The sequence below is a fragment of the Salmo trutta genome, chromosome 7 (assembly GCF_901001165.1).
Source record: "Salmo trutta chromosome 7, fSalTru1.1, whole genome shotgun sequence".
In the NCBI taxonomy this organism is placed as follows: Eukaryota; Metazoa; Chordata; class Actinopteri; order Salmoniformes; family Salmonidae; genus Salmo; species Salmo trutta.
Window position 1 is genome coordinate 44,093,193 of NC_042963.1, and position 13,840 is coordinate 44,107,032.

General features: G+C 42.9%; 1 protein-coding gene across 9 annotated transcripts in view; it reads right to left on the bottom strand.

Annotated features, from left to right (window-relative positions):
- The window catches only part of ppfibp2b (PPFIA binding protein 2b), a 96,926-nt gene that overhangs the window by 20,110 nt on the left and 62,976 nt on the right, over positions 1 to 13,840 (bottom strand). For 6 of the 9 annotated variants that reach the window (XM_029759048.1, XM_029759044.1, XM_029759045.1 and 3 more), the window contains 6 exons: positions 11,419 to 11,616; positions 9,662 to 9,754; positions 2,024 to 2,135; positions 1,634 to 1,666; positions 1,006 to 1,067; positions 70 to 145 (listed from right to left, as the gene is read on the bottom strand). In XM_029759048.1, coding sequence (XP_029614908.1) covers positions 70 to 145; positions 1,006 to 1,067; positions 1,634 to 1,666; positions 2,024 to 2,135; positions 9,662 to 9,754; positions 11,419 to 11,616 — 574 coding nt within the window. The remainder of the gene's footprint in view (positions 1 to 69; positions 146 to 1,005; positions 1,068 to 1,633; positions 1,667 to 2,023; positions 2,136 to 9,661; positions 9,755 to 11,418; positions 11,617 to 13,840) is intronic. The other 3 variants (XM_029759049.1, XM_029759047.1, XM_029759050.1) reach the window with 3 other exon arrangements.

The following is a 13,840-nucleotide window of genomic DNA, read 5'->3' on the forward strand; positions in this document are numbered from 1 at the left end:
ATAAAAGCAGTGAGTGTGCCCAGTATAAAAGCAGTGAGTGTGTAGAAGCAGTAAGTGTGTATTTATTACCTTGTGCGAGGGCCATCACCTCCTTCATCTTCCTGTACTGTCTCAGGAGAACAGTGAGCTCCTCTATGTGACGGTCCTGACACACATAGAGAGGACTTTAATAACATACCTTCACTTTGTACAACTTCAACAAATTACAATATGTTAATACAACGGTGGGTCTCATCCTAAATGCTAAATGCTGGTTAAAACCGCATTCCAGCCGGTGTCTATTCCACAAGTTACCACCGGCTAAATCTATGACGTTAAAATGCCTATTTACTCTGTTCCATCTGACTGCGCAATCCAGTGATTGTGTTAGCTGTGTTGTTAGCTGTGTTGTTGAAGAGAGCACATGACGAGAGAGCACATTTCTATGCCACATAAAATCGCGCCTCATTAGCTCATTGTTATGGATGTATCCAAATCAATGTCACTACAAAACAGCTTAAACAAATGCAGCTACTGTTGTTATTCTTTTTGATGTTTGACGTGACTGTAAGTTAGCTGTAGTTGGCTAGCTAGCAAGGGATAAGAACGTTGCCAGGCAGTATGGCACTGGAACATTTAGAACGAACAACTGGGTCGAGTCCATAGATACAGAATAAAAAGACTGAACGACTGGGTCATGTCTCTGGCAACTGAACCAATAGAAAGAACGACCAGCCGGCTTGGGTAGCAACCCTAGATTTGTGTTGGAACTATATCTTTTGGAAGGATGAAATAGTATGAATAAATTAATCAAAACAACTGTTTTAATGAAAATATGTCAATCATTATTTGAATATGTTGGTAACCTGTATAAAAGTGATAAAGACCTCAAAACCGGTGTTTGGAGGATATATTGGCACGGTTTGCTGACCCTCAACGAACATATCCTCCAAACACCGGCTTATTGGGCATTATCAGTTAAATAACACAATATACACACTATTCAACAGAGTTTTTAAAACATACTTTCTCATCATTTGCCGCTAACAAAGACTCCATCCCCATTTTCAACCTTTGGAATTCTTGGTCTGAAAAATGAAAAAATAAATAAATAAATTGTGAATTATGAGAGTAATAATCTATAAAAAAAGAGTTGGTGTAAGGGCTTTAAGGAAGAAAATGCCAGGGCCGATTTCTGGTCCCTGTCCACCCCTGAATCAAGTTGTAATCATGAGCTCATGAGGCATTTATAAGTTATATTTTTCAATGGGTATGTCATTAACTGAAATGACAATTGGCCAGCTTTATCCTGAATATTGCAGATTGCACCTTTAAATTCTGAAATAGAACAGGGCTCATATGTTTGGCCTAGTGACCTTAGCTTCATAGGTGAGAAAACGAGAGCTAAATGAACAGCCCTATGGGAAAGAGGAGTGACTGTTCTCATGAGTGTGAGTATGAGGAGGATGTGTCAGAGCTTCCCTCCCCTCCTCACCCTTCTCCTCCTTTGTAGCTGCCAGGGCTGATGGAATGGGTGTGACAGACATGACAGCATGACAGCATGGATTAGACAGCAGAACAGAGAGGCAGTGACGGCGGAGCAGAATTGCACCAGGGCCACAATTACACAAGCTTAGTCAGACTAGAGCCTTACATTGGTCTGTCAGCAGTCTCCTAAAGACCTCCACTACAGCAGGGGGCAGCATAAAGTAAAGAGACAACAGTGGAGGGGGCAGAGAGAAGGCATTTGTTACGTATTATTTGAATGAGGCACCATACCTGACATCACACATGCAGATGACTAGCTTAATGTCAAATTCAATCTCGAAACAACCATCATTTGGGTTCAATTGGTATCATTAGTTCGTATTATCAAATGTCAATGTTCAAAGTTTCCCCCTGCTCTGACAGTAGAATAAGCATTAGTGGATGATATTTAGTTTGAGGTGGACCAGCTGTATTAATGACACTATGCATTCAAGTAGTCAGTCCCCTGGTGTTTGTTACTGATGATGCATGATGTGTGTTTGACAGGTAAGGTTACCTCTCTCTGGATTCTCATTGGTCATTGGGCCTCTGGAGATCAGCTGGCTTTGAAGGCCCTCGATCTCAGAGTCTTTGGAAGCCAGTATCTGCTGTAAGTCTGCTATCTCCACCTGTAAAGAGAGGTCATGGTCAATGGAGTGATCCAAGTCAATACTGCATGTCTACAACCAAAGCCACCCGAGCCACGGCTTTATTCACCACGCTACCATCTAGAAGATGGAGACTGACAGGTGCATCAAATCTGGGACCGAGACACTGATAAAAAGCTTCTATCTCCAGGCCATCAGACTGTTAAACAGTCAACACTGCTCTGAACTTTAGTCAGTGTTACTAGCCGGCTACCACTAGGTACTCTAGCCTACGCTTTAGAGACTGCTGCCCTATGTACATAGAGTCATAGAACACTGGTCACTTTAATAAAAGGTTAAATACTATTTTACCCGCTTTATATGTATATACTGTATTCTAGTCATGGCTCATCCCATAACTATTGCTGTACACACCTTTTCTATTCATATACTGTCCATACTGTCTATACACACCACTATGTGTATAGATGTTGCTCGTTCTGATATTCTTGAATTGTTTTTATTTTATTTTAATTACGTGTGTTTTGTTTTTTATTGCTAGGTATTACTGCACTGTTGGAGCTAGAAACATAAGCATTTTGCTGCCCATGCGATAACTGCAAATCTGTGTACGCAACCAATAAAGTTTGATTTGATAATGACATTACGGGCTCTATTCAGTCAGTAAAGCTGAAGCATTACAGTTTACGTGATAGAAATGTAAAGGTAACTTCTGATTGAGATGACATATGCAGTGTTTACCCTGAATAAAGTCTCCACTAAAGCGGGAACATTGCCTTTAAATTTAAATCAAGCTGTAAAGCTGAACTTCCGCGATGCGGATTGAATAGAGCCCTTAGTCTCATACAGATATACAGTGGGGTCTGAAATTATTGACACCCTTGATAAAGATGAGCAATAATGACTGTATAAAATCAATCATTCAAATACTGAGTTATATTGTAGGCACATTTTTTGGGGAAAATTACACTGAGTGTACAAACATTACAGTGTACAAACATGTACAAACATCTGCTCGTTCCATGACAAACTCTGGAAAAAAAGAAACAGCCTTTTTTCAGGACCCTGTCTTTCAAAGATAATTCGTAAAAATCCAAATAACTTCACACAGATCTTCATTGTAAAGGGTTTAAACACTGTTTCCCATGCTTGTTCAATGAACCATAAACAATTAATGAACATGCACCTGTGGAACAGTCGTTAAGACACTAACAGCTTACAGATGGTAGGCAATTAAGGCCACAGTTAACAGGGAGGTTAGCATGTTTTGTGGGTATGATATCTGACCCACTGTAACTTTCTCACTCATCATTATTCACGATTCATTCAGGAGTATCCGTAATCATGGTAGCATCCACATTAATGTAGAAGTGTTTAAAAACATATTATATTCTTATTTACAATAAAAGGGCTTCTGAGTGGCGCAGAGGTCTAAGGCATGGCATCTCAATGCAAGAGGTATCACCACAGTCCCTCGTTCAAATCCAGGCTGTATCACATCTGGCTGTGATTGGGAGTCCCATAGGGCAGCACACAATTGACCTGGGTTTGGCTGTAGTAGGCCACCATTGTATATAAGAATTTGTTCTTACCTGACTTGCCTAGGTAAATAAATAAAAAAAGTTACACAATTAGACATTAATTTCCATTTGGCACAGAATCATCTGAAACAAACTCAAAACAAACTGAAATGCATCCAACAAGTTTGTAAAGTCACAAGTTTGATGTACAGTAGTCATTGTGTGATCGGAATATGAGACCAAATACTAATCTTTTGAAAACTTTATATATATGAATCTTTAGGCGTGTCAATAATTTTTACCCCTAACTTCATGAGATTTTTTTTATTACCTGTTAAACAAAATCTCTTTCTCTGAGCAATTGTATTAGTATACAGTAATATAATTTCCCAATTTTTTTTTGCATACAATATACACTAAATATACATTAGTATGTGGACACCCCTTTAAATGAGTGGATTTGGCTATTTCAGCCACATCCGCTGCTGACAGGTGTATAAAATCGAGCACACAGCCATGCAATCTCCATAGACAATCATTGGCAGTAGAATGGCCTTACTAAAGAGCTCAGTAACTTTCAATATGGCACCGTCATAGGATAGCACCTTTCCAACAAGTCAGTTTATCACATTTCTGCCCTGCTAGAGCTGACCCGGTCAACTGTAAGGGCTGTTATTGTGAAATGGAAACGTCTAGGAGCATCAACGGCTCAGCTGCGAAGTGGTAGGCCACACAAGCTCACAGAATGGGACTGCTGAGTGCTGAAGCGCGTAGCATGTAAAAATCGTCTGTCCTTGGTTGCAACACTCAGTACCGAGTTCCAAATTGCCTCTGAAGCAACGTCAGCACAGGAACTGTTTATCGGGAGCTTCATGAAAAGGGTTTCCATGGCCGAGCAGCCGCACACAAGCCTAAGATCACCATGCGCACAGCCAAGCGTCGGTTGGAGTGGTGTAAAGCTCGCCGATATTGGACTCTGGAGCAGTGGAAAAGCTTTCTCTGGAGTGATGAATCACGCGTCACCATCTGGCAACCCGACGGATGAATCTGGGTTTGGCGGATGCCAGGAAAACGCTACCTGCCCCAATGCATAGTGCCAACTGTAAAGTTTGGTGGAGGAGGAATAATGGTCTGGGGCTGTTTTCATCATTTAGGCTAGGCCCCTTAGTTCCAGTTTTTAGCGCTATAGCATACAATTACATTCTAGACGAGTTTGTGCTTCCAACTTTGTGGCAACAGTTTGGGGAAGGCCCTTTCCTGTTTCAGCATGACAATGCCCCCGTGCACAAAGCGAGGTGCATACAGAAATGGTTTGTTGAGATCGGTGTGGAAGAACTTGACTGGCCTGCACAGAGCCCTGACCCTAACCCCATCGAACACCTTTGGGATGAATTGGAATGCCGACTGCGAGCCAGGCCTAATCGCCCAACATCAGTCCCCAACCTCACTAATGCTCTTGTGGCTGAATGGAAGCAAGTCCCCCCAGAAATGTTTCAGCATCTAGTGGAAAGCCTTCCCAGAAGAGTGGAGGCTGTTATAGCAGCAAAGGGGGGCCAACTCTATATTAATGCCCATGATTTTGGAATGAGATGTTCGACAAGCAGGTGTCCACATACTTTTGGTCATGTAGTGTAGCTCAGAATTTGAATTATTTATTTTATACAGTCATTATTGCTCATCTTTATCAAGGGTGCCAATAATTTTAGACCCCACTGTAGTTCCAAGGTGACAGGGCAATGATGTCTTCCTCAATTAGGAAAATCATGAGAGGGGTGTGGTGCATAATTCCTGATTAGGTCCTTAGTGTCATAGGGAGGACAAACATATACTGATCAATTCAGTTTGAAGTCAATAAAAAGCTCTGTATCTATTGTAGTCAAAAACTTTAAACACAAGGTAACAATCCACACATAGACAAGGGCAGCAATCCTTATCTGGTAACACAAAGGGTTAGGGTTGAGCAATGGGGCTTGGAATAAGGTGCAGTAGTAGACAGAAATGGAGAATGAGGCTGGATGAGAGCAGTACACTGCAGTACAAATCAGGGATTGAAACTGAAATTATTTTACAATCGTTCAGAACAGAACCATTTTTTGTTCCATTTTACTGTTTTGACCGGCAAAATAAAAGTTTTGAACTTGTTCGAACCACCCAAAAACTACAGATTTATATTGTTCCTTTCTAAACCTCTGAAATACATATATATATTTTTTTACATTAGCTCAACATTAAATTACTTCACCAACTAGTGCGGATGGAGCAGCTTGCTATGGAGTGGGCATGCTATAGTTGTTTTAGCATAGGCAGCCCAGCTAGCACAGTGGATCTGGGCCGATTACGGATGAGAGTTGGGGCACTCGGATGAGAGTCAGACTCGGCCGACGTCATATGGCCCGAGTCTGGGCCGCCTTCGGCAGTATTACTTATGGCCAGGATGCGGGGATTAAGCTCGGGCCGATTCCGGTGTGAGTCATCTGGCACAAATGTATCACTTGGGGCTCGGGCTGATTCCGGTGAGAGTTATCTACTCTCTGGGGCTACTCTCTGGCAGATGATTACACCTGCTGCTTTATATAATTAACATTTCATTATTTATTTATTTTTTCCATATTTTCCTCATTGTTTCTGTGATCAAAAAATACAATTAACATTTAAATTATATTCTTTAAGAGTCCTGTGTAGTATTTTGATACTTTGTGTAAGGCAATAAATAAGCATAAAACCTTTGCGGATGGAACCTCCCAAGTGGTGCAGTGGTCTAAGACACTGCATCGAAGTGCAAACTGAGTTTCTACAGATGCTGGTTCGAGACTCATGCCGGCCACGACCGGGAGACCCATGAGGCGATGCACAATTGGCCCACCGTTGTTAGAGGAGGGTTTGACCGGCCGGGATGTCCTTGTCCTTTCGCGCTGTAGCGACTCCTGTGGCAGGCTAGGTGGTGTATGCTGTTTCCTCTGACACAAGATGTTTTTTTTGTGGATGGGTATAATTTCTATGTATAAAATGTATAATAGTCATATTTCAAATGACTAAATCGTGGTAATTTTGTATACATTTATTTAAATATGCATCGGGATTCTGGAAAGATGCCGACAAATCCCGGTCGACGATTCTGGGCAGTCATTCATTTTGATTCCGGGCCGAGTCCGACACCCGATTCCGGGCCAATACAATCAGTTCCGGTCGCTTCTGGTCCGATTCCTAATTGCAAGCTGGGAGCCAAATTTTACAGGTGGGAGAGAGCGAGAGAGGGCTTGGCGCGCTGGGCATTGTTATGAAATACATGATCTGAATTAGGCCCACAGAATTATACCTACAGAGGTGAAGCTTCTATGGAGGAACTTTGAATGTCTTTGAACTTCCGAGCGCTGGCTTAAAGTTGGACCAGAGCTAGCTAACAAGCTTGTGTGTGCAGAGTGGCACCAGAATTAAAAACACGTCTTACCTTTTTGTAGTTCATAAATCGAATGTGAAATATGATAACTATAGTATCCATAACTAGCATTGAAAAATGGAATCCATTCTTCTCAAATAAAAAATCTCTCCCTAATTTCTGAATCATGCTTAATGTCAGTAGGCTACAGTAGCCTAAGCTTCGGAAGAGGAGGGGCAGATTGCCAGTGTGTGTGCATGTGTAGGCAAAGATTTTCAGACACTGGAATAAGTTTCTGAGTGACAGAGTGAGTGCTTTGCATAGGCACCTTGAGTTTGTGAGACTGAAGAAAATGCATGGAACATAAAATAACGTTATTATCCAGTTCCCATGTTTTTAAAACAGTTCTGTTCTGGAACAGTATAGATCACTTTCGTTCTCGGTTCTGATTCTGTTCCTCAAAAAAGTTTGTTATTTTCCGTTTTTCGGTTCTGTACCCTGAACCGGTTCCAACCCCTGGTACAAACCCAATAGACCACATGCACATTAAAAAGGGAACCTCACTAATCCAATAATAAAATATGGGGAAGCATGGAGCTTGCCTGCCTAGGACCATTCTGCCTTAACTGCCTGAAGCCTGTGGGTGGTAGTCAATGACCACAGAGACTCCTATAGAGGGTCATACACTTGGTCAGTGAACTCAATGGTTGGAAGTCTCAGAGTCGATCATCTACCATTCACGCCCACACAAACAAACACTTGTGAGCCGTCTCCTCTGGATGAGCACAGAGTATAGATAGATCTTCTAAACATGGCAGTCTGTCTGCAGCCTGAGACATGTACGTATCGCCCCCCTCAACCCACTTCAGCTCACTTCTGCAGAACCCGTACATTGAATAACAGATAGCAATTGGAGCATGCTATGTTCTGTATTATTAGTTCTTGGTCGGAGAGGACGGGGGAGTAAGATTGAGCTGTCAGTTTGAGTCAATGTCAAAAGCATTGTTCGCTTGGTCTCGCTCGTCCCTTTTCTCTATTTGTTTGTTTTTATATTTTTTTCCTCATTCTCCCCATAGATATAGAAAACAAATGTACATATCCTTATTTTGGAGGAATATTTTAAACAAAAATATAAACGCAACATGTAAAGTATTGGTCCCATGTTTCATGAGCTAAAATAAAAGATCCCAGAAATGTTCCATCTGCACAAAAACTTATTTCTCCCAAATTTTGTGCTCAAATTTTCATCCCTTTTAGTAAGCATTTCTCCTTTGCTAAAATAATCCATTCTCCTGACAGGTGTGGCATATCAAGAACCTGATGAAACAGCATGATCCTTACACAGGTGGACCTTGCGCTGGAGAAAATAAAAGGCAATGCCACAGATGTCTCAAGTTTTAAGGGAGTGTGCAATTGGCATGCTGACTGCAGGAATATCCACCAGAGCTGTTGCCAGAGAATTGAATGTTAATTTCTCTACCATAGGCCACCAGAATTTGGCAGTACATCAAACTGATCTCACAACTGCAGACCACGTGTAAACACGCCAGCCCAGGATCTCCACATCCGGCTTCTTCACCACATCGTCTGAGACCAGCCACCCGGACAGTTGATGAAACTGAGGAGTATTTCTGTCTGTAATAAAGCCCTTTTGTGGGGAAAAACTCATTCTGATTAGCTGGGCCTGCCTCCCCAGTGGGTGGGCCTGGCTCTCAAGTGGGTGGGCCTATGCACTCCCAGGCCCACCCATGGCTGCGCCCCTGCCCAGTCATGTGAAATCCATAGATTCGGCCCTAATTTATTTAAATTGACTGATTTTCTTATATGAACTGTAACTCATAAAATCGTTGCAATTGTTGCATGTTGTGTTTATATTTTTGTTCAGTATAATTACCCATTATTTAACTAAAAATAGAAATGGGTATGGAACCCATATGAGGAACATTGTCAGAGGAATGACAGTGTTCCTCATATGGATTCCGTACAGTGTCTAGTCATACAGATGACAATACTCCAAGTAAACTCTACTCACAGGATCTCAGTAGAACCACCTGAACCTGTGAGGGATTGGGTGAATGAGATTCCACAACCATGGTGTTAACAAGAGGAGGGGAGGATGAGGAGGAGGAAGAGGGACAAGTGCAGAGTGAGGTGGAGGCAGAGAACATCAGGAGCAGAGGAGGAAGGAGAAGGAGTAGTCAGCATGAAAGAGGGATTAGGGTGAGGAGGAAGAGGCACCTGAGCGGTCCGCCATTGCTCCTCCCAGTGCTGCTTCTCCACCTGAGTGTGCTCTACAGTGACCTTCAGGCTAGAGAGTTTGGTCATGAGCGACTGGTAACACACATGGAGAGAGTAAAAGATAGAGAGCTAGAGGGAGAGAAAGCCAGAATGGGTGGAAAGTAAGCTGGAAGATAGGAACAAAGTTTACCTCCAAAATTGGAGATGCCAAGAGCAACAAAGTAAAATTGAGGCAATTATGTTTTCAAATTAAATAGGAATATCAATTTGCTATAAAACCAACTAAAGTGGGTCTCACCTTAATGTGCCATGTGAATAAACTAAACTGACAGATAAAGAACTGTAAAGCAAAACTGTGACAGAAAGCAAAAGTTATAACAAGATTTTTTCCTGATATTTTGAATTTTTTTTACCTTCGTGGCCTTTAGTTTTCTCTCATACTGCGATTTCTCCCCCTCCAGCACATCCACTTTACTCTTGAGGAACCTGAGTTCTTGCAGTAAGCCCTGTCAATAACACAGAACATGTTGTAACATTTTTAATTGAAAATAACTGTGTCCCTTTGATGCAAAATCTCCAGACCAAAAACACCATGCTCTTCACTGTGCCTTCTGCATGAAAACACCAACTTATCCAGTCAAAAACCAGTGTTAGATATAAACATTGTTCTCTTAGTTTATAAATGAACATGTTACACCAAAACGTAGAAGGGAAGTTTTCAAATGTTGACCCATGTAATTTGATCCCAGCCAGAACACTGTGCAGTTAATACATATAAAGCTCCACATCCCAGGAAAGGCAGCAGGTGACCCTTTTAACATGTGACCAGTCAGTCAGCCCCTAAACCCGTCAAACTCAACTCTGGACCTCGAAGCCAGTTGCACTGATTTTTTGTATTGTTCCCCTCTAATCAGGAACTGATTTAGACCTGGGACACCAGGTGGGTGATTCCCCTCTAATCAGGAACTGATTTAGACCTGGGATACCAGGTGGGTGATTCCCCTCTAATCAGGAACTGATTTAGACCTGGGACACCAGGTGGGTGATTCCCCTCTAATCAGAAACTGATTTAGACCTGGGACACCAGGTGGGTGATTCCCCTCTAATCAGAAACTGATTTAGACCTGGGACACCAGGTGGGTGATTCCCCTCTAATCAGAAACTGATTTAGACCTGGGACACCAGGTGGGTGATTCCCCTCTAATCAGAAACTGATTTAGACCTGGGACACCAGGTGGGTGATTCCCCTCTAATCAGGAACTGATTTAGACCTGGGACACCAGGTGGGTGATTCCCCTCTAATCAGGAACTGATTTAGACCTGGGACACCAGGTGGGTGATTCCCCTCTAATCAGGAACTGATTTAGACCTGGGACACCAGGTGGGCGCAATTAGTTATTAGATAGAACAGAAAACCAGCAGGCTCCGTAGGGTAAGAGTTGAATACCCCTGCCCTATACTGTACTCAGTAGTGATGGCTCAGGCTCCTCAAAAGGAACAATGTTTATGGACATTACCAGTCAGTTAGCCAGTCTGGTTGCCAGTTTGTTTCAGCATCCATTAGGTCCCTTCAAAAAAATTATGTCAAAGCTGAATATTGAAACAAACTGGCACAAGGATATAATGTTTCTTGGACAATTTCATAAAATCATAAAAAACTTGAACATTGAAAAAGTGACTAAAGTAGATAGATTTGAATTTATCTCATGTTTAGAGATAGGGTAGGATCATAAGCCATCAACCAAGCCCAGTATTTGGACACAGTGACCAGTAAACCTTGATTGCATTAATAAGGTGAACCACGGTCATGCAAACACACCACACCACTTACAATGAGTTTGAGATACTCGGATATTTTATATATACATTTACAAAAAAAACATGGGGGATTGGAAATGATGCAGACAATTACATTGATGGAAGCCACAATCTATCTGCAATATTAAAGCTGGTCTACACCCCCCAAAAAAACAAAAAAACACCCGGATATGGAGGAAAACAGTACACTTAAAAACCACAGGATTCACACACATTGTAGTAGTAGAGGTAGAGACTTCGGTCACTGTAAAGAGAAGCGTTAAGTACTAGACCCAGTAGAGGAATCTAGAGGGGTAGGGAGGACGGTAGTTAAGAGAGGGGGGGGGGTAGCGTGTCCATGGGTACTGCCTACATTCTGTCCTCCACAGCGACAGCAAAACTCCTCCACGTCAGAACCACCCAAGCCCACGTCAGGGCTCTGGTCGTGGGCCTCGCGGGCACCACTCTCCCCCTGGGCCTCCATGGCCCGTTTTTCCATGATGCGGGTGTGGATCTCTTCCTGAAACCTACACATCTGCTCCTGGAGCTCGCTTATCAGATTTACCACACACTGAGAGAGGGAGAAGAAAATACAAAACAGAAAAAGGAAAAATAATAATAATAAAAAGGTTCCAAATGATATGCACTGCTGTGGGTATTTAGTTTTTATATTCGTAAAACAATTAAATTAAAATAAGAGGTACAGTATATACAGTACCAGTCAAAAGTTTGGACACACCTACTCATTCAAGGGTTTTTCTTTATTTTTACTATTTTCTACATCGTAGAATAATAGCGAAGACATCGAAACTATGAAATAACACATATGGAATCATGTAGTAACCAAAAAAGTGTTAAACAAATGAAATGTATTTTATATTTGAAATTCTTCAAAGTAGCCACCCTTTGCCTTGATGACAGCTTTGCACACTCTTGGCATTCTCTCAACCAGCTTCATGAGATAGTCACCTGGAATGCATTTCAATTAACAGGTGTGCCTTGTTAAAAGTACATTTGTGGAATTTCTTTCCTTCTTAATGCATTTGAGCCAATCAGTTGTGTTGTGACAAGGTAGGCGTGGTATACAGAAGATAGCACTATTTGGTAAAAGACCAAGTCCATATTATGGCAAGAATAGCTCAAATAAGCAAAGAGAAACGATAGTCCATCATTACTTTAAGACATGAAGGTCAGTCAATACGGAAAATTTCAAGGTCTCAAAGTGCAAATGTAAAGACTGGCTTATCTGGCTGCTGGTCAGAAGATACCTTTACTTCCCTGAGGAATTGGAAGGCTTCGAAGATTAAGGACAGCAAGTAGATTCCTAACTAGATTATTAACATTTTGGCCAACTAGAATTAAACTGAAGTGTATGTTTGATACCAACAAGTTAAAAGGCAACAAACTTTGATTTTATGGTTTGGAATCTTCCATTAGAGTAGAAAAAGTGGGCAATCCATTCCCTGAGAAGGGAGGGGGTGGGTTGGTGGTTTAATGTCCTAATCTTGGATACGCTGACAGAAATGCCTGGCTTGTGGACAGAGGAAGTTTTATATGAAAGTCCCAGTTGACGTTACACTGACAGTACAGCTGATGATACACATCCCCCTCTATGTATAGCTGTATGCTCTGAGCTTGGTAGTCGAGGGGAGGTCTCCGGGGTGAATGTGTTTGCCCTTGTGGGATGTTCCAAGTGAATTTCTGCCATTCCCCCATGGTGCATGAAGCCTAGCCTAGTGTTGTGGATGAAACAAATGCAGACTGGCTTCAGGTTACCATGACACCGCAACCGGCGTGGAGTCCCGCTCCGCCCGGATATCATGGATTTATGGGACGAGGTCAGAGACACATGACCCGACAGGCTGTGTACACTACATGGTAAACCCACAAGCTTCCCTCTCTGTCAATGCACTTGATATTCTGCATCATGTCACTGTTACCAACAGTTACAGAAATGTGCTCATGTTATGGCCAGATTCTGAATCAGATAGCGATTTCATTTCACATCGATGTGCCCCTCACGTCCGATCTGCTGTGCAAATGTCTCCAGCGTATTTTTGCGCTCAGCAGTTGATTGCTCACCAGAATGTCTGGAACACAGCCTGCACGTCTGCACGCTGCCATTTCTCATCTGCCCCACTGTCTGTCAGCGGCTCTAGTTCAGGCCCCGCCAAGATTCTGTGTCTCTGGTAATTTCCAGCCCTGCTTATCAGACTCTAAATCACCTTTTGGGTCAGCCGGGGGGTTTGGGTTCCCTGGGCCTCAGCGGACATCCACAACACTAAATCTTCCTTTTCATTTAACACAAGGCCAGATCTTCTGGTGACAGGCAGCTTGGGGGTTGTTACAGGGTGGAGGCTGTGGTGACAGACTGGGGGTTGTTACAGGGTGGAGGCTGTGGTGACAGACAGACTGGGGGTTGTTACAGGGTGGAGGCTGTGGTGACAGACAGACTGGGGGTTGTTACAGGGTGGAGGCTGTGGTGACAGACAGACTGGGGGTTGTTACAGGGCTGAGGCTGTGGTGATAGACAGACTGGGGGTTGTTACAGGGCTGAGGCTGTGGTGACAGACAGACTGGGAGTTGTTACAGGGCGGAGGCTGTGGTGACAGACCGACTGGGGGTTGTTACAGGGCTGAGGCTGTGGTGACAGACAGACTGGGGGTTGTTACAGGGCTGAGGCTCTGGTGACAGACAGACTGGGGGTTGTTACAGGGTGGAGGCTGTGGTGACAGACAGACTGGGGGTTGTTACAGGGCTGAGGCTGTGGTGACAGACAGACTGGGAGTTGTTAC